Consider the following 25,857-nt stretch of genomic DNA (forward strand, 5'->3'; position numbering starts at 1 on the left):
AATTTGTTTTATGAGGTTGAAAAAAATACTGTGTATGTTTTAATTTTAAGATAGCAACTAAATTAGCAAATAGTTTTAATATTTGCAATTCTAGCATACAATATTATTCTCAAAGTATTATTAATTATCTGTGATGACCATATATTTTGTGTTACACATTTAGAGTAGGGTATGAAAGAAAATCTGGTCCCTTTATATTTGATAAATCTCTAAGTGAGCATTTTACAGAGTGATTATCTAACAGAAGTACTGAATGATAACAGCTGATTTTTCCCTTCTTTTCCTCTAGGTATCTTCACTCAAATAACATAGTTGTGGTTCCGGAAGGTAAGTGCACTTCCAGTTTTTAGTTAGGAGGTGCTATAGTTTAAATAGTAGAACAGATAGTATAGTGCTATTATAGTTTATAATAGAACAGATTGTCTCTTTAAACCAATTTTGGTTGGAAAATTAGGGAATTTTAATTATAGAGCATCTTTATTAGTTTCAAAGCTTTTTTTCCTCTAATTAGTAATCCAGTTAACTGTTACGATTTAATTAAATTTAAGAAGTCTAAAATGGTTATAATGGTTAGGTAAAAATTTATTATCAGATAAACTGTCATTGGGTAAATAATAAAATGATAACTTTTAAGTTTAATAAATCCAGTTAAGCATTTTGGTTAGATAAAAAAGACTTTATATATCATTTCATGAATTATTTATTCAAGTAATTTTTACATTGTTTTAACATTTTTATTCGTGCTCTTTTTAAGGTAGAAGTGTTATCACTTCATAAAATTTAGTTTGATACTATACTCCAATAAAAATTTTAAAAAATTTTAGTTTGATATATGTTTTTACTATTATGTCAGCCGTGGAGACAGGGATATTAAGTATTAAAATATTTAAACTTGGAGTACTTGTATTAAAGTTTGGTCTTAAAACACTTGGGTCAAATTAATCTTGCTTTTACCCTTCTTTTCTCTTCGAAGCCATTGGGTCCCTTGTAAAACTACAGTGTTTGGATCTTAGTGACAATGCCTTAGAAATTGTTTGCCCAGAAATTGGTCGTCTGAGAGCTTTACGTCATCTTCGATTAGCTAATAACCAACTGCAATTCCTACCTCCAGGTAATCATAGTCTGTAGCACACGAGCTTCTTGTATATTACAAGTCTATTTTTATTAATATTTCTTACTTTGTGTCTAGGCAGTGGGCTTTGGATATATTTGTAAGTATTTGATTGTCTACTTGTTTGAGGATGACACTAAGGAATGTGGATGAAATATGACTCAGAGTCTTTTCCTTGATGCAAACATGAGAAGGTGGCATTTACGTTTTTCAGCTACAATTACTACAGGTGTGCATTGGAATCAATGCTTCTTCAAATCACTGTCCTGGTGAAATATTTGTACCAAAAGCTACTTCAGTTCTGAATTTCACATAGGAGAATTTATATGAACTTTGCATTTTAGTGTCCAAAAAGCAGATACATACAGTGTTTTCTCTCATTCTCTAGTGAGGTAAATGATGTACGTTAACTTGGATTTAATGTGAAATCATACTAGAATTTAGTAGCAGAATTTAAGTTTGAGTCCTAGAATTAATTGTCAGTTCTGCCTTCTGTTCATCCTATTAGATTATGATGTACCTATTGATAGTACCAAAATCCTGCATTCTCCTGAGCTACCATTAAACCCTTTGACTTTCTTACAAGGGGTATTCAGAGACCTTCCTTTGTGAACCCACACATTTGCAGATTCCTCTGTCCTGTGTCATGTCGCATATTTTTTTAAAAAGTGAAGTATGATTTAAAAAAAAACTTGTGCTTCAGGTATTACATAAGAGTTACTCTGCATTCAAAAATGAGCAAAAAAAATACAGATGTCATTCACATTGGCTGGGATTATTTCTACCCAGTAACTCAGGAATACCAACTAGTCTTTTAGTGTATCCGAGTGAAATGTGTGACTCAACCAAAATTACAAATTACTACCTGTCATAGAACTTCAGGGACATGTGAAACTGTTAAAAACTATTCATGTTAAATCCATGAATGAATTTATAATTTAAAAAATACTTTCTCCAAAGTTTTTCAAGTACAGAAATTTCTAAATGAAACACAGTAGCTGATTAATTTTTAGACTTTATGTGCTGACTTTCATATATAGGTTCAATATTGTATACAAAAATGATAATTAGTATAGCAGTTGACTCTGCTTAAAAAAGTATTTTTTAACCACATATAATGAGAGTCTTCCTTTTTCCAACTCTACTTAATACAAAAATTTTCAGTATGGTGTGGGAATATGATCTTTAAATTTTATTGTATGTAATCAGACTCAGTGGTGTTTCATCATTCTAGCTTTCATCAAGTTTATGTATTCACATACTCAGGAAATTAGATTCTCTTTCAGAGACTGTCTAGAAAATATATCAGCAAAGATAATACTTTAGATTTTCAGGGTATTTTCATATATGAAACTTACACAAGATACATTATAGAGTCAAAACACATGGATATAATACTGAATATTTTAGATTTTCATAGTATTTTCATATATGAAGTTTATACAAGATATGTTGTAGAATCAAAATGCATAGGTATAGTACTGTATTCATAAGCCCCTTTTTCTATACATTTAAAGAACGTCTGAGTAACACAACTCTCTGTTAAAACATTGTTCTTTGTTTTCTATTTTTCTGTCTTTTCCTGTAATGTAAGAACATTTTGTGGTAAAATGTGGCCATTTCCTTCCATTATATACTCTCAGAGGTTAAGGATATACTACTAATGTCATTGACTGCTTCCTGGTAACCAGTGGAGGGTATAGGTTTCCTGACTACTTTAATATGATTTTAAATTTATATCTCACCTGTTTCATAATAGATTTGAGGCATTTACTTCTGATTTTATTTCCCTAGCTTATTTCTGTTGTTTATGTTTGGTTTTGCTTGTTTTGAGAAAATTGCATACAGTAATAACTGTGTATTTTGAGTAGAAACTTTTGACTAAACTATGTATAGACTTTTTTTTCTAGGCCATCATAAGTAGCAATGCACTAGATCTTACTAATTTTTTGAATCACTTTATGTATCTCTTTATGAGGTAATTTCAAGTGTTATGATTTGAATGGGAGAGGGGCTAGGTACACATCCCCCAGGTGTTTGACCGTCTTTGGGGACATACTATGGAAAAGTTATTTTAACTGCAGTAAAAAATGTGAGGGACCTCCATATAGTGTCCATTTGATGACGGTAGACTCCAATTGATATCTGATTGTTAGCCTCTTCTACCTAGTCCATGTTATTAGTATAGACTTCTTACGTGTTATATTCCTGTGAAAGACTTAATATTTTATTATGTGTATTTTTTTGTGGTTGAAAAACCGTTGAATGTAATTTCACATTCAGTATTTAAAATTTGAAAATTTAAGAGCAGTATTTAAAAAATTTTAAGCATTTAAAATATCTAAATGGATAATAGAGAGTTTTAAAATTAGATCTGAGAATGGATTACAGGGGCTTCATGAATGCCCTCAAATTGTATGGACAGTTTGGTGTTTGTGAGTGTGTACATATTGCTGTGAAGAAGGTCCAATGTTTTTATCAGTTTCTCAAACAGATCCATGACTCATATAGTTGATTCTCTTGGGTTGTTTGCCAATACCCATTCTTTGGGAATGTCCCTTTCCCCCCATTCTATTGGATTGCAGAGTACTGCCATTTTTCTACCTTGTGACATTGCTTTCTCTCCACAGTTGATTGGTCCTGGTGTAGGTACCTGACCCAAGCAGGACCATTTCTCTCCCTGGGCATTTTGAAAGAGGTGGTGTGGGAGAAGGAAAGAGAACAAGAGAGAACAGCGGAGGCTGAGAAAGAAAATCAGGCTCTCTTTCTCTCTGGGCTTCTATACAATACTGTGTAATCTTGTGAGGTCTGGTAGTAGCCATGTGGACTGGGAAACAAGGAGAGAAAGATGAGGTAGATAACTAGAAAGAAGATGGAGGCAGAGACTTCCTAAGTTTTCTTTAATTTCCCAATCACTGATTCTGTTCTTAAGGCCCATAGACTTTGCGCTTAAGCTAACTCTAGTTGGCTTCTGTGAATTGTCAACAAAAGAGCTCCATGTAACATAGCTGCCCCAAAGACGTAAAACAGCCTGTCTGGGGTATAGGATTAATTGTATATTGAACTCTCCTATTTACTTAACTGTTATGCTTTGAAATTGCAAAAGCTCTTATTAATAGTAGGAAGTCCAGGATTAGCAACAGCATGATCAGTAGTATGTCTGTGAAGTGGTTCATTCTGTCATCTGTTTTTTCCTTTTTGTAGTATGCTTTGTACCCTTTCTATTTTATTTATTTATTTATTTATTTATTTATTTATTTACCTGAACTCAAGTAATTTTGGAGGAGGTACAGAGATCATTGGCGTGGGGTGATGATGGGTATAGAAATGTGAAGACAGGCTATAAAGAGTATGTTGGTAAGTCGGTATAGGGAAAGTGTACTGCCCTCTTTGGCCCCGTAGCTGGGCCTGAGAAACTGACATAAGACAGGAGAAAAGTATACAGATTTTATTTAGTAATTTTTACATGTACACAGGAGCCTTCATAAGAAAAATGAAGACCCAAAGAAGTGTAGTTAGAACCAAACACATATATACTAGGTTGGACAATGAGTAGTAAATTGTGAAAATGTGACAAGACAAAGGAGTTTGAGCAAGGGCAGTTATTTGTAGAAAAGTGACTGGGAAGATAAGGTTTGGTTTAACAAGGTTTGTTTGTCGTTTGGCCTCACCTCCCTGTCTCTGGTCATAAGAATGTCTTCCTTCCTCCTGGTATGGGGGTTACACCTTTTGCATGGGAATTTTATCTCCTGCTTTCAGGAAGAAGAAGGAAGCTTAGAGTGCTCTTCTTGCATCTGCTGTTTTTCAGTGCCTTTAACTTAAAATAATCAGTACACCAGGATGGCATATTTTGGGGTGGCATACTCTGAACTCCTACACCAGCCACCACAGTGGGCAACTAGAGCTTAATTCTGTGTGAAACATATCCCTCAGAATCATCCCACTAAAGTGCTGAAAGAGCTACAGTACTTCAACATCAACTTCCAAAAATTATGGTTGAGAGCTGATTGGGTGGGAGGGTGGGTGTTAATTCTCTGTTACTTCTGGCATGCTGCACATGTACACACATGGACAGAGCAGCAGCCTTCTTTAGTTTCAGAAAAGTCCTCAGCCACAGCGATATGGATACTGGTAGTGGAGCAATGGCCAGAAAACACTGAAGTGGTCCACCTAGGTGATATGTGTGGAGCTCTGACAAGTTCTCACAGACATCATGCACCATGGATGAAGAGAGGTGCTTGGTATATCTGCTTTCAAAATCTTCCAGACTTGGTCCATAGACCCCAACCTGAAAGATAAGACTAATTTAATAGTTTGGGTTTAACTTGGTTCCAAATTACCTCCCCCACAAAAAAATCTTCTGGCTAATGTTATTGAAATCATAGTCTATGGTGTAAGAACTTTGGAACCTGAAGCACTATTTTTATGAGCAGATCCAGTCCCTCCTCTCTTTTTTTCAATAACTTTGTATATTATTTGGCAATGAGTGTTGTGGGCTTATCTTTTAAATACCATATGGAAAAGGTTAAATGAATATTTTGGCTTTTTTTACTGTGATATTTAAAAATTTATTTTTAATTTTTGTTCATTTTTCACAAGTAAAAATTGTACATATTTAAAGTATACAGTGTGATGTTTTGACATATGTATATATTGTGAAATGATTACTACAATCGAACTAATTAACGTATTTGTCACCTCCCAAAGTTACCTTTTGTGTGAGTGTGTGGTGAGAACACTTGAGATCTACTCTCTTAGCAAACTTCAAATACACAATACACTATTATTCAGTTGCCTTTTAAAAAAACTTTTTATTGTGGTAAATTTTAAGCACAATCAAAAGTAGACAGAATAGAATAGTAAGCCCCCATATACCCAATACCCAACTTTAACAATTATCATGGCTTTCTCCTCTCTTGTATTATTTTTCTTTTAACTTTTGTTCTTCATATTTTTGTCCTCTCTTAAAGTTGTTTATTTTTTAATTGGGGTAAAATTTACATACAGTGAAATGCTCAAGTGTACAATTGTGAGTTTTGATAAATGTGTATACCCATGTAACCAACATCTTATTTGAGATACAGGACATTTCCATTAACCCAGAATGTTCTCTTATGCCACTTCCAGTCAATCTTTTTGCTATAGGCAAACCCTATTCTGATTTCTCTTACCATAGATTAATTTTGTCTGTTGTTGAAAATAATATAAATGGGAACATATAGTATGTTCTCTGTTTGACTTCTTTCACTCAAAATAATGGTTTCAAGATGCATCCATGCTGTTGCATGTGTCCGTAGTTCATCCTGTTTTATTGCAGAGTAGAATTCCATTGTATAAACATACAATTTATAATTTACTTTCCTCTTAATGGACATGTCAGTTTTTTCTAGCTTTGGGCTATTATCAATAAAACTAATATAAACATTCTTGTATAAGACTTTTTATGGATATATGTTTTTATTTCTCTTGGGTAAATACCTATTAGTAGAAATGTGATTCATAATATAGGTGTATGCTTAACTTTATAAGAAATTGCCCAGCAGTTTTAAAAATAGTTATACCATTTTACACTTCTCACAGAAATATATGAGAGTTCTAGTTACTCTGCATGTTTGCTAGTATTTGGTGTTGTCTGTTTTTGGCTTTGTTTGTTTATTTTAGCTGTAGTAATGGATGTGAAGTTACATTACATTGTTTTAATTTGTGTTTAATTGAATTTGTCTTTCCCTCTTGACTAATGGTGTTGAGCACCTTCTAATGTATTTGTGGACTATTCCAAATCTTCTTTTTGAATTGTAGGCGGTATCTCCCTGCTTTACTGACCAGTGGCCGGATTTAGGTTGCTGAAGAATTCTCTTTGCTCTCTAGTTCTGCCCCTTGCTTTCTGTGCCTTGAGAGCTCTTTTAGCCCTGCTGCCCCATCGTTGACCTGTGTATGGCTGCCCTGTACTCTGAAGGTGGGTCTTGCCTCTGCAAAGTTTCTCTTGGCTTTCCTGTTATCTTCCATTCCTCAAGTCTTCCTTAGCTCAAGGCCTAGAGGACTTTGGGGAGATGATCTCAGCTCTCTTCTCTTGCCCCCATTTTTGGTGAAAACTAGTGGAAAAGAGTTAGTGTGAAGGGGGGCCAGGTAGCTCATACAGCCTCTCTCTGTGTCTGGGGCTGCTCTGGATTCTATGCTGGTATGCCAGTCCACACATAGCCCTTCAAAGTTAGACTGGTTTCTTTTTAGTGCTTGTCTGTGGCAGATTCCTTGTCTTCCCATTACAGTCAAGGGTGATAGCAACTGGAAATCTCTTCTGTTTTAAAATGGGCTTATCACTTTTTGGAGTTGATTTTGGTTTCTGGGTGTCCTCAGTCTCTGAAAAATTTTAGAAACTATAATTATGTAGCTTATCCAACTTCTTCTCATGGTTAGGGTGTAAGTGACAACTCTTTTGACTTTTTATTTTCCTATTGGCATTAAGTTCTCCTCCCTCACAGACTACCACAATTTGGTTTTTGTTCCTCTCTACCTTTCTTTCTCTACCTACTTTCTGTCTTCTTTTGGATTACTTGAGTATGTTTTAGTGTTCCATTTTATTTCCTCTACTGGTTTTTCTTTACAGTTTACAATATGCACCCTTAACTTATTACAGCTTACTTAGGATACTGTACCACTTAATATAAATTTTAAGAACCTTCCAGGGCCTTCCCTAGTCGTCCAATGGTTAAGAATCCACTTTCCAGTGTGGGGGATGCGGGTTTGATCCCTGGTCGGGGAACTAAGATCCCACATGCCGTAGGGCTACGGAGGCTGCATGCCACAACTAGAGAGCCCACGTGCTGCAACTGTAGAGCCCACACGCTCTGGAGCCCGCGTGCCACAACTACAGAGCCCACGTGCTCTGGAGCCAGCATGCCACAACTAGAAGTCTTTGTGCTGCAATGAGGAGCCCATGTGCCGCAACTAAGACCTGAAGCAGCCAAAAATAAATGAATAAATAAATAAATATTTTAAAAAAAGAACCTTCCAATAGTATACTTCCATTTACCCTCCTTCCTTTGTGTTATTGTATCATGTATTTTGTATCTATATATGTTATGAACCCTACAATATAATGTTTATTTTGCAATGGTCAGTTATCTTTAAAGGAAATCACAATAATTTTTTAAAAAGATATTCTTTGTATTTACCCATATATTTATCATTTCCCGTGCTCTTCATTCTTTCTTGTAGATCTCTTTTTTATTTGGTATCATTTCTCTTCAGCCTAAAGTATTGATACTTTCTTTAATATTTCTTGTAGTGCAGTTCTACTGTCATAGTTCTACTGAACTATGTCAGTTTCTCTTAATGCAAAAATGTCTATTTCACCTTTGACTTTGAAGCATATTTTCTGAGGATATAGGAGTCTGGGTTGACAATTTTTTTTTAGCACTTTTAAAGACAGCTTTCCATTGTCTTCTGATCCCATTGTTTCTGATGAGAAGTCAGTTGTAATTTGTATCATTGTTACCCCATATATGTCTTCTTCTATGGCTATATTAAAATTTTTCTCTTTATCTTTGGTGTTAGCAGTTTGTCTATGATGTACCATGATGTAGGATTTTTTATATTTATCCTGCAAGGGCTTTTCTTGATTCCCAAATTGGGAAGTTTCCTGTTACCTGTTATTATTTCTTTATATATTTTTCAGCCCCACATTTTTTTTTTTCTTTCAAGAACTCCAGTTACACACATTAGATCATTTGATAATGTTTCACAGGTCACTGAGGCTTTGTTCTTTTTTTAATCTTTTTTTTTCCTCCTTATCTAGAGGTTGGATGATATCTGTGTATCTGTCTTCTACTCCAGTAACTTCTTTTGTGATCTCGCATATGTTATTTATTAAGCCCCTCTTCACCCTCTCACAGCTGTTTCCTCTTTGGTACCTTGTCTTGCATTTTCCAGCTGCTTCAGCCTCCCAAACTGTGATCTCTGTCTCTTTAGCACTGTGAGACTGCAAGGTTCTACTTGGGTTCCACTTCCCTGTGTTGTGGGCAGGAAAGCCTTGTCCAGCTTGGGACACAAGGGGTGTTTACCTTATTTCAATGATCAGAGTCCTTTGTTTCCTGTTTGTTGCTTGAAAGCAGTTGCCTCATATATTTTTGACTAGTTTTATTGCTATATTTTGGTGGGAGGCAAGTCTGGTATCAGTGTCCCTGTCATATCTAGAAATGGAAGTCCTATTAGATGTTCTTTGATTTCTCATCTGATTGCTTACCTGTATTCTTTTATATATATAACTTGTATGCCATTTAAACATTTATATGTTGCTTTCTCCTGCTTCCAGTATCAAAACTATAACATTATTTGTTACAGAATAAATTTAAACTCATTTTCTTCCAAAGGCTTTTTCTAACTTAAGTAAAATTACATTATCTATTATGAAGGGAAGTACAGTGTACTTACAAATAAAGGATTACTGGAGAAAGATTTCCATCAGTGCAGAGCAACTTGCCAAATACTTTGTGATTCACCATTGGCCACAAAGGCCAATGAATATTAGAAGAATCAGAAAATCCAGCTGCCCCTTGATAGTAAAGAGAATCCTGGTGCTGTGATTCACTGTAAACACTGTGAATTCCCATGAGAGAAGATTATGGTAGCAGACAAACAGCAAAATGTAACTAGGAGTCAGAAAAGATGTTGCTTACATCTGCTATATAAATCAGCCTGTTTTTTTTTTAAACGGTTTTATCTTTGAAAAATTGTTCTGCATACCAAAAAGGGAAGGATTTTTTAGCCCAAATTGAAAACGTTAAAGCAGTCTAGGGGCTTCCCTGGTGGTGCAGTGGTTAAAACTCTGCCTGCCAATGCAGGGGACATGGGTTCGAGCCAGGTCTGGGAAGATCCCACATGCCGCGGAGCAACTAAGCCTGTACGCCACAACAACTGAGCCTGCGCTCTAGAGCCCACGTGCCACAACTACTGAGTCCACGTGCCATAACTGTTGAAGCCTGTGTGCCTAGAGCCCGTGCTCCACAACAAGAGAAGCCACCACAATGAGAAGCCCATGCACTGCAACGAAGAGTAGCCCCCGCTCAACGCAACTAAAGAAAGCCCGCGTGCAGCAGCGAAGACCTAACGCAGCCAAAAATAAATAAATAAATAAATTTATAAAAAAAGAAAAGCAGTCTATGTTGTACTTAAATGGATAAAAGCATGCAAAAACAGAAATACATACTACATATAACTAGCATGAATTGTTCTAAAACTCAGGCTTCAAGTATGGTCAAGTTTATCATTTTTTCTTAAAATTTATTTTTCCTCCAGTTGAGCCTCTGTTGCTTTATTAAAATGAAATTTAGTATCTCTTCTTAGCTCTGTCCTGTTGCCACCAAATTATTCTGAAATCTTTATGCTCACTGGTCTAATGTGGAGGTTGGGATCAGCCTTCTTCCTACAGAGGACAGGCTTCCTAGGAAGCCCAATCACTCTAGAGTTTCCCCTGTTGCTTGCTGCCCACCTGCTGAAAATTCATTGGCATAGTCTGACAGATAGTAGTGCAGGCTGCTGTGACTCTTCAGAGGTGCTGACCCCGCTCCTGTAGGTACAGGCCTGGTCAGAGGTGCTCCACGTTTGCATTCCGTGGGTTTCAGTTTCTAGGAATGATGGGTGGCCCCAGGAACACTGGGTCAGCCCTGGTTTCACTGTGCCTGTGTTCTCTTTCTTCTTTAGTGATCAACTGAAAGGGAGAAGAGAGCAGCTTTCTTTTTGAATCCTCAAAGCACAAAGGATCTTACTGTGCCACTGCCGCCAAATAATCAAGGTTGTTCACCCCCGTATTACCCTCCTTGGGTGGATACCATAGTAATTCAGGGTGATTTACCTTCCTAGTGAGACAGCTTTTCACTGATTCTACATCAGTACTGGCAAAATAACTAGCTAGCACTTTTCTCACTAAAAAAATGTAAATAATTAATCTCTGGCAGAGTCCCATCTGGTGTTACCAGGCTATATATGTATAGTCATCAATATATGTAAATAGATTTTCTCTATTTTACAGGGTTATCTACATGACCTGGGGCACTTACTGTTTCACCTACTCAACAGAAAAGTATTTGTTGGTTCAAAATACCATGCTATGTACTAGAGGAGCTGGGGACAGTGAAGGGGTACAAAATCCAGAGCCAGGTTTCAAAGGAGCTTATAATATTTTATTGTCAAATAGTTTAAACTATGAACTTCCAAAGAAGAGACTAGGTGGAGGGCTTCCCTGGTGGCGCATTGGTTAGGAATCCGCCTGCCAGTGCAGGGGACACGGGATAGAGCCCTGGTCTGGGAAGATCCCACATGCCGTGGAGTGGCTAAGCCTGTGTGCCACAACTGCTGAAGCTACGCTCTAGAGCCTGTGAGCCACAACTAATGAGCCCGTGTGCCACAACTACTGAAGCCTGCAAGCCTAGAGCCTGTGCTCTGCAACAAGAGAAGCCACTGCAATAAGAAGCCTGTGCACCACAACAAAGAGTAGCCCTCGCTAGCCGCAGCTAGAGAAAGCCCGCACGCAGCAACGAAGACCTAATGCAGCCAAAAATAAATAAATAAATTTATTAAAAAAAAAAAAAAAAGACTAGGTGGAGAAGAGAAAGAAGTATCGAGTGTGTTAGTAGTTGGTCATTATCTTGGTAGTGTGCCAAGTGGTTCAGATACTTTGGCAACTAATGGATATAGGGATAAAAATCTAGCAATCTACCTACCCTCAGTTTGCTAGGTGACCACTGAATAAATGAATAAATTGTCTACCAGAGTCCTAAACTCATATTCATAACCTGTTCTTTCAGTGTCTCTTATAGACTTCCATCTACTTTATTAGTCTCTTTGTAACACATATAGTACTTTATTCGTAAAGTTAACTTTATACTATGTAGTTAAACATATATTAGTAACTTTATAGTATTATATAGATTTTTAATTCAGACTTTTACATAAAATCATTTTGGTGTACTAGATTAGATAAAACAGATTTATCAGAAAAAAAATCTGTCAATACTATTACATATTGTAAAATCTGTTTACAAATAGAGTTAAAACTTCTAAATTGTATTTTAAAACTCTTACAAGTTTTGAAAATTGGGCAAAAGTCTTAGAATCAAAATGACCATTAAAATTCTTCTAAAAGAAAAAAAATTGTTTTCTGGACTATGCATCCTTCTCAGTGCAAATAAATACAGAAAATACTCCTTTTTAGGAAAGGTGTGAAGGGAAGTGGTGGAAAACTTCCCAAATGTCAGAAACACAAAAGTTCATTCTGATGATACTTTTAAAAAAAAGCAAAAGGAGAAAAGTTGGTCCCTCAGACTTGGAAAGCCTCTCCCATCATACTATTGGCTAAGGCATGTTGAATTCCTTTCTGTGGCCCATTCCTTTGTGAAAAGATTTCAAAGCAGCTAATATCATCACAGCAGTGATCTAATTTGAAATCTTTTAAGGGGAATACTGCCAAATTCACTTCACACGCAGTGCTGCTTCTCTTCCCTTTCTGTACACAATTTTCTACTCCATGGTCTATTACAAGCTTGGTGCTGTATGGGAACCTTGAAGACAGTACTGAGGTCAGTGAAGAGAGTTTAAAGAGAAGTCAGGCATGATGTGAGGGACTGAGCTGATGTTTACGTGGTGTGCAAGAGCAAATGACTTGGAGTTGGATATTTTCCATTATTTTGTCTTTGAAATGTATCTGTCTCGTAGTCTATCATCCACACTGCTTCCAGGATTATCCTTCTAAAATACAGATTTGGTAAACTACTTCCCCAATTAAAATCCTTCGAGGATTATTTCAATCCTTCATTGAAATTATTTGCTAAAAGTGTGTGGTTGCCGGAATAGAAGCCCATGTTGGGTAATAATCATTTGTTTATTTTGAAGACCAGGAATTAGGAATATTAAAAGAAAAAAAAAAACCCTGATAATTGTAGAAGTGTTCTTTTTTCATTTTTTTTTTTTTGATGTGGACCATTATTAAAGTCTTTATTGAGTCTGTTACAATATTGCTTCTGTTTTGGTTTTTTGGCCGCGAGGCATGTGGGATTTTAGCTCCCCGACCAGGGATCGAACCCACACCCCCTGTATTGGAAGGTGAAGTCTTAACCACTGGACTGCCAGGGAGAGGCCCTGTAGAAGTATTCTTAATCTTTTGGAATAAACTTTCTTCAGAACTTATGTATTTTCTTAGGCACAACCTATTAATGGGAATTCAGAGATTTTACTTTTTTATTCAAATCAACTTGCAGTATTTTGGAGGTGGCGTGGAGTAATTTCTATCATACCTTTTGATATGGCAAAACTTGGGTTTGTAGTTCATTTTTATGCAGTTCATTCATAGCTTTCAAGTATTCAGCATGTATTTCTTATGTTAATAGAGTGATTTGATATATTGCATTTATTAAGCAATCTTTGGGAAAGGTAAGTATTAAATAGATACATAAACAAAGGTTATATTTTCATGGTTGTTGTATGGTTTTTTTTTTTTTTAATGTCTGAAACATTTATATTAACATATTTCCATACATATTTCCATACAAATACAAATATAAGATTTTTAGAAATTTCATATAATGTCTGAAACATTTATATTAACATATTTCCATACATATTTCCATACAAATACAAATATAAGATTTTTAGAAATTTCATGTAATGTCTGAAACAGTTATATTAACATATTTCCATACAAATAACCCAATGAAAGTTTAGTATTAGTTGTTTTGTTTGTTTGTTGTTTTATACTGCAGGTTCTTATTAGGCATCAATTTTATACACATCAGTGTATACATGTCAATCCCAATCGCCCAATTCAGCACACCACCATCCCCACCCCACCGCAGTTTTCCCCCTTGGTGTCCATATGTCCATTCTCTACATCTGTGTCTCAACTTCTGCCCTGCAAACCGGCTCATCTGTACCATTTTTCTAGGTTCCACATACATGCATTAATATACGATATTTGTTTTTCTCTTTCTGACTTACTTCACTCTGTATGACAGTCTCTAGATCCATCCACTTCTCAACAAATGACTCAATTTCGTTCCTTTTTATGGCAGAGTAATATTCCATTGTATATATGTACCACATCTTCTTTATCCATTTGTCTGTTGATGGGCATGTAGGTTGCTTCCATGACCTGGCTATTGTAAATAGTGCTGCAGTGAACATTCGGGTGCATGTGTCTTTTTGAATTACGGTTTTCTCTGGGTATATGCCCAGTAGTGGGATTGCTGGGTCATATGGTAATTCTATTTTTAGTTTTTTAAGGAACCTCCATACTGTTCTCCATAGTGGCTGTATCAATTTACATTCCCACCAACAGTGCAAGAGGGTTCCCTTTTCTCCACACCCTCTCCAGCATTTGTTGTTTGTTGATTTTCTGATGATGCCCATTCTAACAGGAGTGAGGTGATACCTCATTGTAGTTTTGATTTGCATTTCTCTAATAATTAGTGATGTTGAGCATCTTTTCATGTGCTTCGTGGCGGTCTGTATGTCTTCTTTGGAGAAATGTCTATTTAGGTCTTCTGCCCATTTTTGGATTGGGGTGTTTGTTTCTTTAATATTGAGCTGAATGAGCTGTTTATATATTTTGGAGATTAATCCTTTGTCCGTTGATTCATTTGCAAATATTTTCTCCCCTTCTGAGGGTTGTCTTTTCGTCTTGTTTATGGTTTCCTTTGCTGTGCAAAAGCTTTGAAGTTTCATTAGGTCCCATTTGTTTATTTTTGTTTTTATTTCCATTACTCTAGGAGGTGGATCAAAAAAGATCTTGCTGTGATTTATGTCAAAGAGTGTTCTTCCTATGTTTTCCTCTAAGAGTTTTATAGTGTCCAGTCTTATATTTAGGTCTCTAATCCATTTTGAGTTTATTTTTGTGTATGGTGTTAGGGAGTATTCTAATTTCATTCTTTTACATGTAGCTGTCCAGTTTTCCCAGCACCACTTATTGAAGAGACTGTCTTTTCTCCATTGTATATCTTTGCCTCCTTTGTCATAGATTAGTTGACCATAGGTGCGTGGGTTAATCCCTGGGCTTTCTATCTTGTTCCATTGATCTATGTTTCTGTTTTTGTGCCAGTACCATATTGTCTTGATTACTGTAGCTTTGTAGTGTAGTCTGAAGTCAGGGGGTCTGATTCCTCCAGCTCCATTTTTTTGCCTCAAGACTGTTTTGGCTATTCGGGGTCTTTTGTGTCTCCATACAAATTTTAAGATGATTTGTTCTAGCTCCGTAAAAAATGCCATTGGTAATTTGATAGGGATTGCATTGAATCTGTAGATTACTTTGGGTAGTATACTCATTTTCACAATGTTGATTCTTCCAATCCAAGAACATGGTATATCTCTCCATCGGTTGGTATCATCTTTCATTTCTTTCATCAGTGTCTTATAGTTTTCTGCATACAGGTCTTTTGTCTCCCTAGGTAGGTTTATTCCTAGGTATTTTATTCTTTTTGTTGCAATGGTAAATGGGAGTGTTTCCATAATTTCTCTTTCAGATTTTTCATCAATAGTGTATAGGAATGCAAGAGATTTCTGTGCATTAATTTTGTATCCTGCAACTTTACCATATTCATTAATTAGCTCTAGCAGTTTTCTGGTGGCAGTTTTAGGATTCTCTATGTATAGTATCATGTCATCCGCAAACAGTGACAGTTTTACTTCTTCTTTTCCAATTTGTATTCCTTTTATTTCTTTTTCTTCTCTGATTGCCGTGGCTAGGACTTCCAGAACTATGTTGAATAATAGTGGTGAGAGTGGACATCCTTGTCTCTTTCCTGATCTTAGAGGAAATGCTTTCAGTTTTTCACCATTGAGAATGATGTTTGCTGTGGGTTTGTCATATATGGCATTTATTATGTTGAGGTAGGTTCCCTCTATGCCCACTTTCTGGAGAGTTTTTATCATAAATGGGTGTTGAATTTTGTCGAAAGCTTTTTCTGCATCTATTGAGATGATCATATGGTTTTTATTCTTCAATTTGTTAATATGGTGTATCACATTGATTGATTTGCGTATATTGAAGAATCCTTGCATCCCTGGGATAAATCCCACTTGATCGTGGTGTATGATCCTTTTAATGTGTTGTTGGAGTCTGTTTGCTAGTATTTTGTTGAGGATTTTTGCATCTATATTCATCAGTGATATTGGTCTGTAATTTTCTTTTTTTGTAGTGTCTTTGTCTGGTTTTGGTATCAGGGTGATGGTGGCCTCATAGAATGAGTTTGGGAGTGTTCCTTCCTCTGCAATTTTTTGGAAGAGTTTGAGAAGGATAGGTGTTAGCTCTTCTCTAAATGTTTGATAGAATTCACCTGTGAAGCCATCTGGTCCTGGACTTTTGTTTGTTGGAAGATTTTTAATCACAGTTTCAATTTCATTACTTGTGATTGGTCTGTTCATATTTTCTGTTTCTTCCTGGTTCAGTCTTGGAAGGTTATACCTTTCTAAGAATTTGTCCATTTCTTCCAGGTTGTCCATTTTATTGGCATAAAGTTGCTTGTAGTAGTCTCTTAGGATGCTTTGTATTTCTGCAGTGTCTGTTGTAACTTCTCCTTTTTCATTTCTGATTTTATTGATTTGAGTCCTCTCCCTCTTTTTCTTGATGAGTCTGGCTAATGGCTTATCAATTTTGTTTATCTTCTCAAAGAACCAACTTTTAGTTTTATTGATCTTTGCTATTGTTTTCTTTGTTTCTATTTCATTTATTTCTGCTCTGATCTTTATGATTTCTTTCCTTCTGCTAACTTTGGGTTTTGTTTGTTCTTCTTTCTCTAGTTTCTTTAGGTGTAAGGTTAGATTGTTTACTTGAGATTTTTCTTGTTTCTTTAGGTAGGCTTGTATAGCTATAAACTTCCCTCTTAGAACTGCTTTCGCTGCATCCCATAGGTTTTGGGTCGTCGTGTTTTCATTGTCATTTGTCTCTAGGTATTTTTTTATTTCTTCTTTGATTTCTTCAGTGATCTCTTGGTTATTTAGTAACGTATTGTTTAGCCTCCATGTGTTTGTCTTTTTTACGGTTTTTTCCCTGTAATTCATTTCTAATCTCATAGCATTGTGGTCAGAAAAGATGCTTGGTATGATTTCAATTTTCTTAAATTTACTGAGGCTTGATTTGTGACCCAAGATGTGATCTATCCTGGAGAATGTTCCGTGCGCACTTGAGAAGAACGTGTAATCTGCTGTTTTTGGATGGAATGTCCTATATATATCAATTAAATCTATCTGGTCTATTGTGTCATTTAAAGCTTCTGTTTCCTTATTTATTTTCATTTTGGATGATCTGTCCATTGGTGTAAGTGAGGTGTTAAAGTCCCCCACTATTATTGTGTTACTGTCAATTTCCTCTTTTATAGCTGTTAGCAGTTGCCTTATGTATTGAGGTGCTCCTATGTTGGGTGCATATATATTTATAATTGTTATATCTTCTTCTTGGATTGATCCCTTGATCATTATGTAGTGTCCTTCCTTGTCTCTTGTAACATTCTTTATTTTAAAGTCTATTTTATCTGATATGAGTATAGCTACTCCAGCTTTCTTTTGATTTCCATTTGCATGGAATATCTTTTTCCATCCCCTCACTTTCAGTCTGTATGTGTCCCTAGGTCTGAAGTGGGTCTCTTGTAGACAGCATATATATGGGTCTTGTTTTTGTATCCATTCAGCCAGTCTATGTCTTTTGGTTGGGGCATTTAATCCATTCACGTTTAAGGTAATTATCGATATGTATGTTCCTATGACCATTTTCTTAATTGTTTTGGGTTTGTTTTTGTAGGTCCTTTTCTTCTCTTGTGTTTCCCACTTAGAGAAGTTCCTTTAGCATTTGTTGTAGAGCTGGTTTGGTGGTGCTGAATTCTCTTAGCTTTTGCTTGTCTGTAAAGCTTTTGATTTCTCCATCAAATGTAAATGAGATCCTTGCCGGGTCGAGTAATCTTGGTTGTAGGTTCTTCCCTTTCATCACTTTAAGTATATCATGCCACTCCCTTCTGGCTTGCAGAGTTTCTGCTGAGAAATCAGCTGTTAACCTTATGGGAGTTCCCTTGTATGTTATTTGTCATTTTTCCCTTGCTGCTTTCAATAATTTTTCTTTGTCTTTAATTTTTGCCACTTTGATTACTATGTGTCTCGGCGTGTTTCTCCTTGGGTTTATCCTGTATGGGACTCTCTGAGCTTCCTGGACTTGGGTGGCTATTTCCTTTCCCATGTTAGGGAAGTTTTCGACTATAATCTCTTCAAATATTTTCTCTGGTCCTTTCTCTCTCTCTTCTCCCTCTGGGACCCCTATAATGCGAATGTTGTTGCGTTTAATGTTGTCCCAGAGGTCTCTTAAGCTGTCTTCATTTCTTTTCATTCTTTTTTCTTTAGTCTGTTCCACAGCAGTGAATTCCACCATTCTGTCTTCCAGGTCACTTATCCGTTCTACTGCCTCAGTTATTCTGCTATTGATTCCTTCTAGTGTAGTTTTCATTTCAGTTATTGTATTGGTCATCTCTGTTTGTTTGTTCTTTAATTCTTCTAGGTCTTTGTTAATCATTTCTTGCATCTTCTCAATCTTTGCCTCCATTCTTATTCCGAGGTCCTGGATCATCTTCACTATCATTATTCTGAATTCTTTTTCTGGAAGGTTGCCTATCTCCACTTCATTTAGTTGTTTTTCTGGGGTTTTTTCTTGTTCCTTCATCTGGTACATAGCCCTCTGCCTTTTCATCTTGTCTATCTTTCTGTAACTGTGGTGTTTGGTCCACAGGCTGCAGGATTGTAGTTTTTCTTGCTTCTGCTGTCTGCCCTCTGGTGGTTGAGGCTATCTAAGAGGCTTGATGGGAGGCTCTGGTGGTGGGTAGAGCTGACTGTTGCTGTGGCAGTCAGAGCTCAGTAAAACTTTAATCCACTTGACTGTTGATGGGTGGGGCTGGGTTCCCTCCCTGTTGGTTGTTTTGCCTGAGGCAACCCAACACTGGAGCCTACCTGGGCTCTTTGGTGGGGTTAATGGCAGACTCTGGGAGGGCTCATGCCAAGGAGCACTTCCCAGAACCTCCGCTGCCAGAGTCCTTGTCCCCACAGTGAAACAGAGCCACCCCCTGCCTCTGCAGGAGACCCCCCAACACCAGCAGGTAGGTCTGGTTCAGTCTCCCCCAGGGTCACTGCTCCTTCCCCTGGGTCCCGATGCACACGCTACTTTGTGTGTGCCCTCCAAGAGTGGGGTCTCTGTTTCCCCCAGTCCTGTCGAAGTCCTGCAATCAATTCCCACTAGGCTTCAAAGTCTGATTCTCTAGGAATTCCTCCTCCCGTTGCCGGACCCCCAGGTTGGGAAGCCTGACATGGGGCTCAGAACCTTCACTCCAGTGGGTGGACTTCTGTGGTATAAGTGTTCGCCAGTCTGTGAGTCACCCACCCAGCAGTTATGGGATTAGATTTTACTCTGATTGCGCCCCTCCTACCGTCTCACTGTGGCTTCTCCTCTGTCCTTGGACGTGGGGTATCCTCCTTGGTGAAGTCCAGGGTCTTCCTGTCAATGATTGTCCAGCAGCCAGTTGTGATTCTGGTGCTCTCGCAAGAGGGAGTGAGAGCACGTCCTTCTACTCCGCCATCTTGGTTAATTTCTCACAGTTCTGGAGGCTGGATGTCTGACGTCAGGGTGCCAACCCGGTCGGATTCTGGTGAAGGCTCTCTTCCAGGTTGCAGACCGCCAACTTTTTCCTGTGTTTTTAAGTGGTGGAAGCTGTTGTATGGTTTTAATTGATTTTTCTACCTTGATTTCAGTATACTGTCGTTTTGTGATATAATCAGAAAATTACAGTTTCATGTTAATACAATTGTGGAGAAAAATTAACTGGCAGAATATAGGTGATGTGCTGAAATATGTATTTCTTAAAAAATAATGTCTTCAACGTGTAAAATATTTTGTTTTGTTTCTTCATGTGTTATTTGAACATGCTTATTGGTTACTTCATCTGTTTTATCTTGTTAAAGGTTTTAATTTAAATCAGATTGTCTGTTCTGCAAGTAATTTTAAAGTTAATGATTGTTTTAGTGCAGAAAAAGCATTATGATCTGCCAAGGATTGATGTAATGAGAAGTAATTAAACAAAATTTAGTTTGTTACCAAATTCACCCTGCCCCCACCCCACACAATTGGCATCACAGTTCTTTGGGTTTTTTTCAATTTCTTTATAAAAAATCAACATATTAAGCAGATACATTGATGTTTTTGAGCAATTTGTTGTAGTTTTCACTGGGTATTTATAAGGTGGTGAGAGAACTTGAAATAAAAACTGTGGCTATGGAAGTGACAAAGGGTTCAAAGAATGAATGTCCTTATATGCTTATAACAAATGCTATTAGTTGGTTGTATGTCTCTTCTACTTCTTAGCTGGATCTGCTGACTTCCCTGCTGCTGACTTGTTCTGAAAGAGAATCAAAGTCTGGCAGGTCTGTCTTGATGACTTTTTTCTTTTTAATTTAAAAAGTTTGGTATTCATCACTTTAGTATGAATTTATAGTACCAATATTAGTGTCTTATTATTTATTTTTTTAGGAATAACAGCAGGTTTTGTAGGAGTCATATTATTTACACATACATTTAGGTCCTAACAAAAAAGTTTGTTGGAAAAAATAGCTGAAAGATACATAGATGTTTAGAGTAATAGATCTCAGAATTTCTCTTTCCTTCATCCATTTTTACCTCTTTTTAAAATATAAATGTACATTTTTATGAAGGAAAGTACAAATTTCTTACAAGTAAAATAAGATTAAAATTTTAATTATTAAATCTTCAGTCGAGTAACCAAAGAAATATTCTTATAAATGCATTAAAAAATGCTTTTTTTTTTAACGTTTTATTTTATATTGGAGTATAGCTGATTGACAATGTTGCGGTAGTTTCAGGTACACAGCAAAGGGACTCAGCCATACAGATACATGTATCCACTCTCCCCCAGACTCCCCTCCCATCCAGGCTGCCACATAACATTGAGCAGAGTTCCCTGTGCTATACAATAGGTCCTGTTGGTTATCCATTTTAAATATAGCATTGTGTACATGTCGATCCCAAACTCCCTAACTATCCCTTCCCCCCATCCTTCTCCTACTCCGGGTAACCATAAGTTTGTTTTCTAAGTCTGTGAGTCTGTTTCTGTTTTGTAAATAAGTTCATTTGTATCATTTCTTTTTAGATTCTGCATATAAGTGATATCATACGATATTTCTCTTTCTCTGACTTACTTCACTCAGTGTGACACTCTAGGTATATCCATGTTGCTGCAAATGGCATTATTTCATTCTTTTTAATGGCTGAGTAATATTCCATTGTATATATGTACCACATCTTCTTTGTACATTCCTCTGTCGATGGACATTTAGGTTGCTTCCATGTCTTGCCTATTGTAAAGAGTGCTGCAATGAACACTGGGGTGCATGTATCCTTTCGGATCATGTTTTTCTCCAGACATATGCCGAGGAATAGGATTGCAGTGTCATATGGTAGCTCTATTTTTAGTTTTTTAAGGAACCTTCATACTGTTCTCCATAGTGACTGTACCAATTTACATTCCCACCAACAGTTTAGGAGGGTTCCCTTCTCTCCATACCCTCTCCAGCATTTATCGTTTGTGGATTTTTTGATGATAGCCATTTTGACTGGTGTGAGGTGATATCTCATTGTAGTTTTGATTTGCATTTCTCTAATGGTTAGCGATGTTGAACATCTTTTCATATGCCTCTTGGCCATCTGTATGTCTTCTTTGGAGAAATGTCTATTTAGGTCTTCTGCCCATTTTTTGATTGGGTTGTTTGTTTTGATGAGCTGTTTGTAAACTTCGGAGACTAATCCCTTCTCGGTCACATCATTGGCAAATATTTTCTCCCAATCTGTGGGTTGTCTTTTCATTTTGTTTATGGTTTCCTTTGCTGTGCAAAAGCTTTTAAGTTTAATTAGGTCCCATTTGTTTATTTTTGTTTTTATTTCCATTATTCTGGGAGATGGATTGAAAAAGATATTGCTGGGATTTTTTTTTTCTGGCTGCATTGGGTCTTTGTTGCTGCACATGGGCTTTCTCTAGTTGTGGCGAGTGGGGGCTACTCTTTGTTGCGGTGCGTGGACTTCTCATTGTGGTGGCTTCTCTTGTTGTGGAGCATGGGCTCTAGGTGTGCGGGCTTCAGTAGTTGTGGCGTGCGGGCTCAGTAGTTGTGGTAAGTGGGCTCTAGAGCACAGGCTCAGTAGTTGTGGCACACAGGCTTAGTTGCTCCGCGGCATGTGGGATCTTCCTGGACCAGGGCTCAAACCCGTGTCCCCTGCATTGGCAGGTGGATTCTTAACCACTTTGCCACCAGGGAAGCCCGTTGCTGTGATTTATGTCAGAGAGTGTTCTACCTATGTTTTCCTCTACAAGTTGTATAGTGTCTAGTCTCACATTTAAATCTTTTAAAAAAATTTTTTTTACTTAAAAAAATTTTTTTTTATTATTTTATTTATTTATTTAATTTAATTAATTCATTTGGCTGCATGGGGTCTTCATTGTTGCATGCAGGCTTTCTCTAGTTGTGGTGAGTGGGGGCTACTCTACGTTGTGATGCGCGGGCTTTTAATTCCGCTGGCTTCTCTTGTTGCAGAGCACAGGCTCTAGGCGCATGGGCTTCAGTAGTTGTGGCACACGGGCTCTAGAGTGCAGGCTCAGTAGTTGTGGCACATGGGCTTAGTTGCTCTGTGGCACGTGGGATCTTCCCAGACCAGGGCTCGAACCCATGTCCCCTGCATTGGCAGGCGGATTCTTAACCACTGCGCCACCAGGGAAGTCCACATTTAAGTCTTTAATCCACTTTGAGAGCTTATTTTTGTGTATGGTGTTAGAGAATGATCTAATTTCATTTGTTTTACATGTAGCTGTCCAGTTTTCCCAGCACCATTTGTTGAAGAGACTGTCTTTACACCACTGTGTAGTCTTGCTTCCTTTGTTGTAGATTAATTAATCATAGGTGTGTGGGTTTATTTCTGGGCTTTCTATCCTGTTCCATTGATCTATATTTCTGTTTTTGTGCCAGTACCATACTGTTTTGATGACTATAGCTTTGTAGTATAGTCATCAAATGTAGGGCTCATAACCTTCACTCCAATGGGAGAATTTCTGTGGTATAATTGTTCTCCAGTTTGTGTGTTGCCCACCTGGCGGGTATGGGATTTGATTTTATCGTGATTGAGCCCCTTCTACCATCTCACTGCGGCTTCTCCTTTGTCTTTGGATGTGGAGTATCTATCATTTTTGGTGGGTTCCAGCATCTTCCTGTCAGTGGTTGTTCAGCAGTTAGTTGTGAATTCAGTGCTCTCTCAAGAGGAGGTAAGTGCACATCCTTCTACTCTGCTCTCTTTGATGCTTTGAAAAATATGTTTAACTTAAAGCAGAGCAAATATACATTGGAAAATATTTTTTAAAGTATGCACAGTTATGCATGTTGTTGTATATATCTCAAACCCAAATTATGATTTTTGCGGTGCAATTCTTTTATTACCTGAGATCATCAGGAGGCTGAATACTACACATTTGAAAATGTGAGACAGTTTTTCTGTATCAGTGCATAACCAGTGAAGGAATAATCACTCATACTGGTTTGTGTATATGGAGTGTTGTCTTCCAGTCTTTATACCCACAAGTGGGGTCTTCAGGGATAAATTTCCATGACTTTTTCACTTAAAGTGAAATGATCCAATGGCATAATTGAATATGTATTCTACACATAACAAATTCCTAAATTATTTAGCAATTTAAGAACCAAATACTTATATTTTTTTTAGGGAGTGATATATGAAATACAGACTACAGAATACTGTTAATTTTAAATACAGGAAAAATGAAAGTTTTAATCTGTTTGTCTTTTCAGGTTCTTAATATAGTAGATCAAATCAGATCTGTAAATCAACAATTAGTAATAATTTTACCTATTCTCTACTTCTTAAGAATTTTTTTTATAAAGTGCCAATCACCATACGTATTTTAGTTGACTGTTCTTGGTTTGCCTATGGTGTCCTGTGATATTGCTTTTGAACTTAATAGATAAAGCTATTTTAAGTTTCCCATACCTAGAATGCCATGGAGCTTTATGAACTATCACTTTCAATAAAACAACAGCCTATAAAATTAATGTTACTTGATCCCTGCTTCTCCATTTTCTTATCCAATTTGGTAGGTAGGTTTTAACTTGATGGGTTCTGATATTCCTTCTCTCACTAATATGCAACATCCTTAATTTGTACTGACTCTGAAGATTTAATTTTATAAAAGGTATAGAAAGACAGTCTTGAAAATTTGCTTCTCCTGCTAAAAGACATGACATAATAGGGTATGAGGATTTACATACTATGTCTGTTTATTTCCTATCCATAGTTTATATTTCTACTTCTAAATCAGAAACACATGTAAAGTTATGATACATAAATGGTAAAGCAAGGAATAGAACTTTGATTTCCTTATCTCTAGGGCAGTATCTAGAACTGATTTACAAAGTGTGATGTATACATAACTTTTTTCCTCCATATCACTTTTAAAAGTCTTCTAGACAATATCTTTTTAAACTTTATGACAATGTCAGTAATTTTGTTCCTAGCATGAGTTAATAATTTATTTAAACTGTTGCCCATTGATTTTTTAAAATAGCTTTATTGAGGTACAATTTGCATAGCATAAAATTTATTATATGTACAGTTTCTTGAATTTTATTAAGTGTACATAGTTGAGGAAGCCTTATTACAGTCTAATTTTAGAATATATCCATCATCCCAGAAAATTCTCTATTGCCTGTTTGTTGCTAGCCCCTGTTGTCACCCCCATCCAACTATTAATCTTGTTTCTATTTTTATAAATAGCTTTGCCTTTTCTAGAAATTTCATAAAAATGGAATCATGTACAATAATATGCAGTCTTTCCTGTCTGGCTTATTTTATACTTAGCATAGATTTTTTTACATGTATGTTCTTTTATGTTTTAGTAGGTTGTTTCTTTTTATTATTGAGTAATATTTTATTGTATGGATATGCCATATGTTGTTTACTTACCAGTTAATTGGCCATTTAGATTGTTTTCAGTTTGGGCTGTTATGAATAATGTTGCTAACAACATTTGTGTACAAGCTTTTTTTTTTTTTTAATTTTAGATTTTATTTCTTTTTTGTGTACAGGCTTTTTGTGGGCTTATGTTTTCTTTTCTCTTAGGTAAATACCTATGAGTAGAAGTGCTGGTTTGCATGGTAAACATATTTTTAACTTTGAAAGAAACTACTAAACTGTTTTCCAAAGTATCTGTACCACTTATATTCCCACCAGCACTGTATGAGAGTTCCAGTTCCTCCATATCCTTGCCAACATTTGGTATTTTCAGTCTTCTAATTGTGGCTATTCTAGTGGCTATATAGTCAGCTCATTATAGTTTTATTTTGCATTTCCCTCAAAACTAAAGACTAAGCATCTGTTTGTGTCCTCATAAAATTCCTATTTAAAATCCTAACCCCCAAAGTGATGATATTAGAAAGTGGGGCCTTTGGGAGGTAATTATCAGTAAGCCATAAGGGCAGAGCCCTCATGAATTAGATTAGTGCCCTTATAAAGGAGGCTCTTTAAGCTTCCTCACCCCTTCTACCAGGTGAGGTTGCAGTGAGAATTGCACAGTCAATGAGAGGGCAGGCCCTCTCTAGACACTGGATCTGCCAGCACCTTGATCTTGGACTCCCTAGCTTCCAAAACAGTGAGAAATAAGTTT

General features: G+C 36.7%; 1 protein-coding gene across 3 annotated transcripts in view; it reads left to right on the forward strand.

Moving 5' to 3' along the window:
• The window catches only part of LRRC28 (leucine rich repeat containing 28), a 180,332-nt gene that overhangs the window by 32,648 nt on the left and 121,827 nt on the right, over positions 1–25,857 (forward strand). For all 3 annotated transcript variants that reach the window (XM_036843625.1, XM_036843623.1, XM_036843624.1), the window contains 2 exons: positions 290–327; positions 974–1,111. In XM_036843625.1, the coding sequence (XP_036699520.1) occupies positions 290–327; positions 974–1,111 (176 nt within the window). The remainder of the gene's footprint in view (positions 1–289; positions 328–973; positions 1,112–25,857) is intronic.

The sequence above is a fragment of the Balaenoptera musculus genome, chromosome 2 (assembly GCF_009873245.2).
Source record: "Balaenoptera musculus isolate JJ_BM4_2016_0621 chromosome 2, mBalMus1.pri.v3, whole genome shotgun sequence".
In the NCBI taxonomy this organism is placed as follows: domain Eukaryota; kingdom Metazoa; phylum Chordata; class Mammalia; order Artiodactyla; family Balaenopteridae; genus Balaenoptera; species Balaenoptera musculus.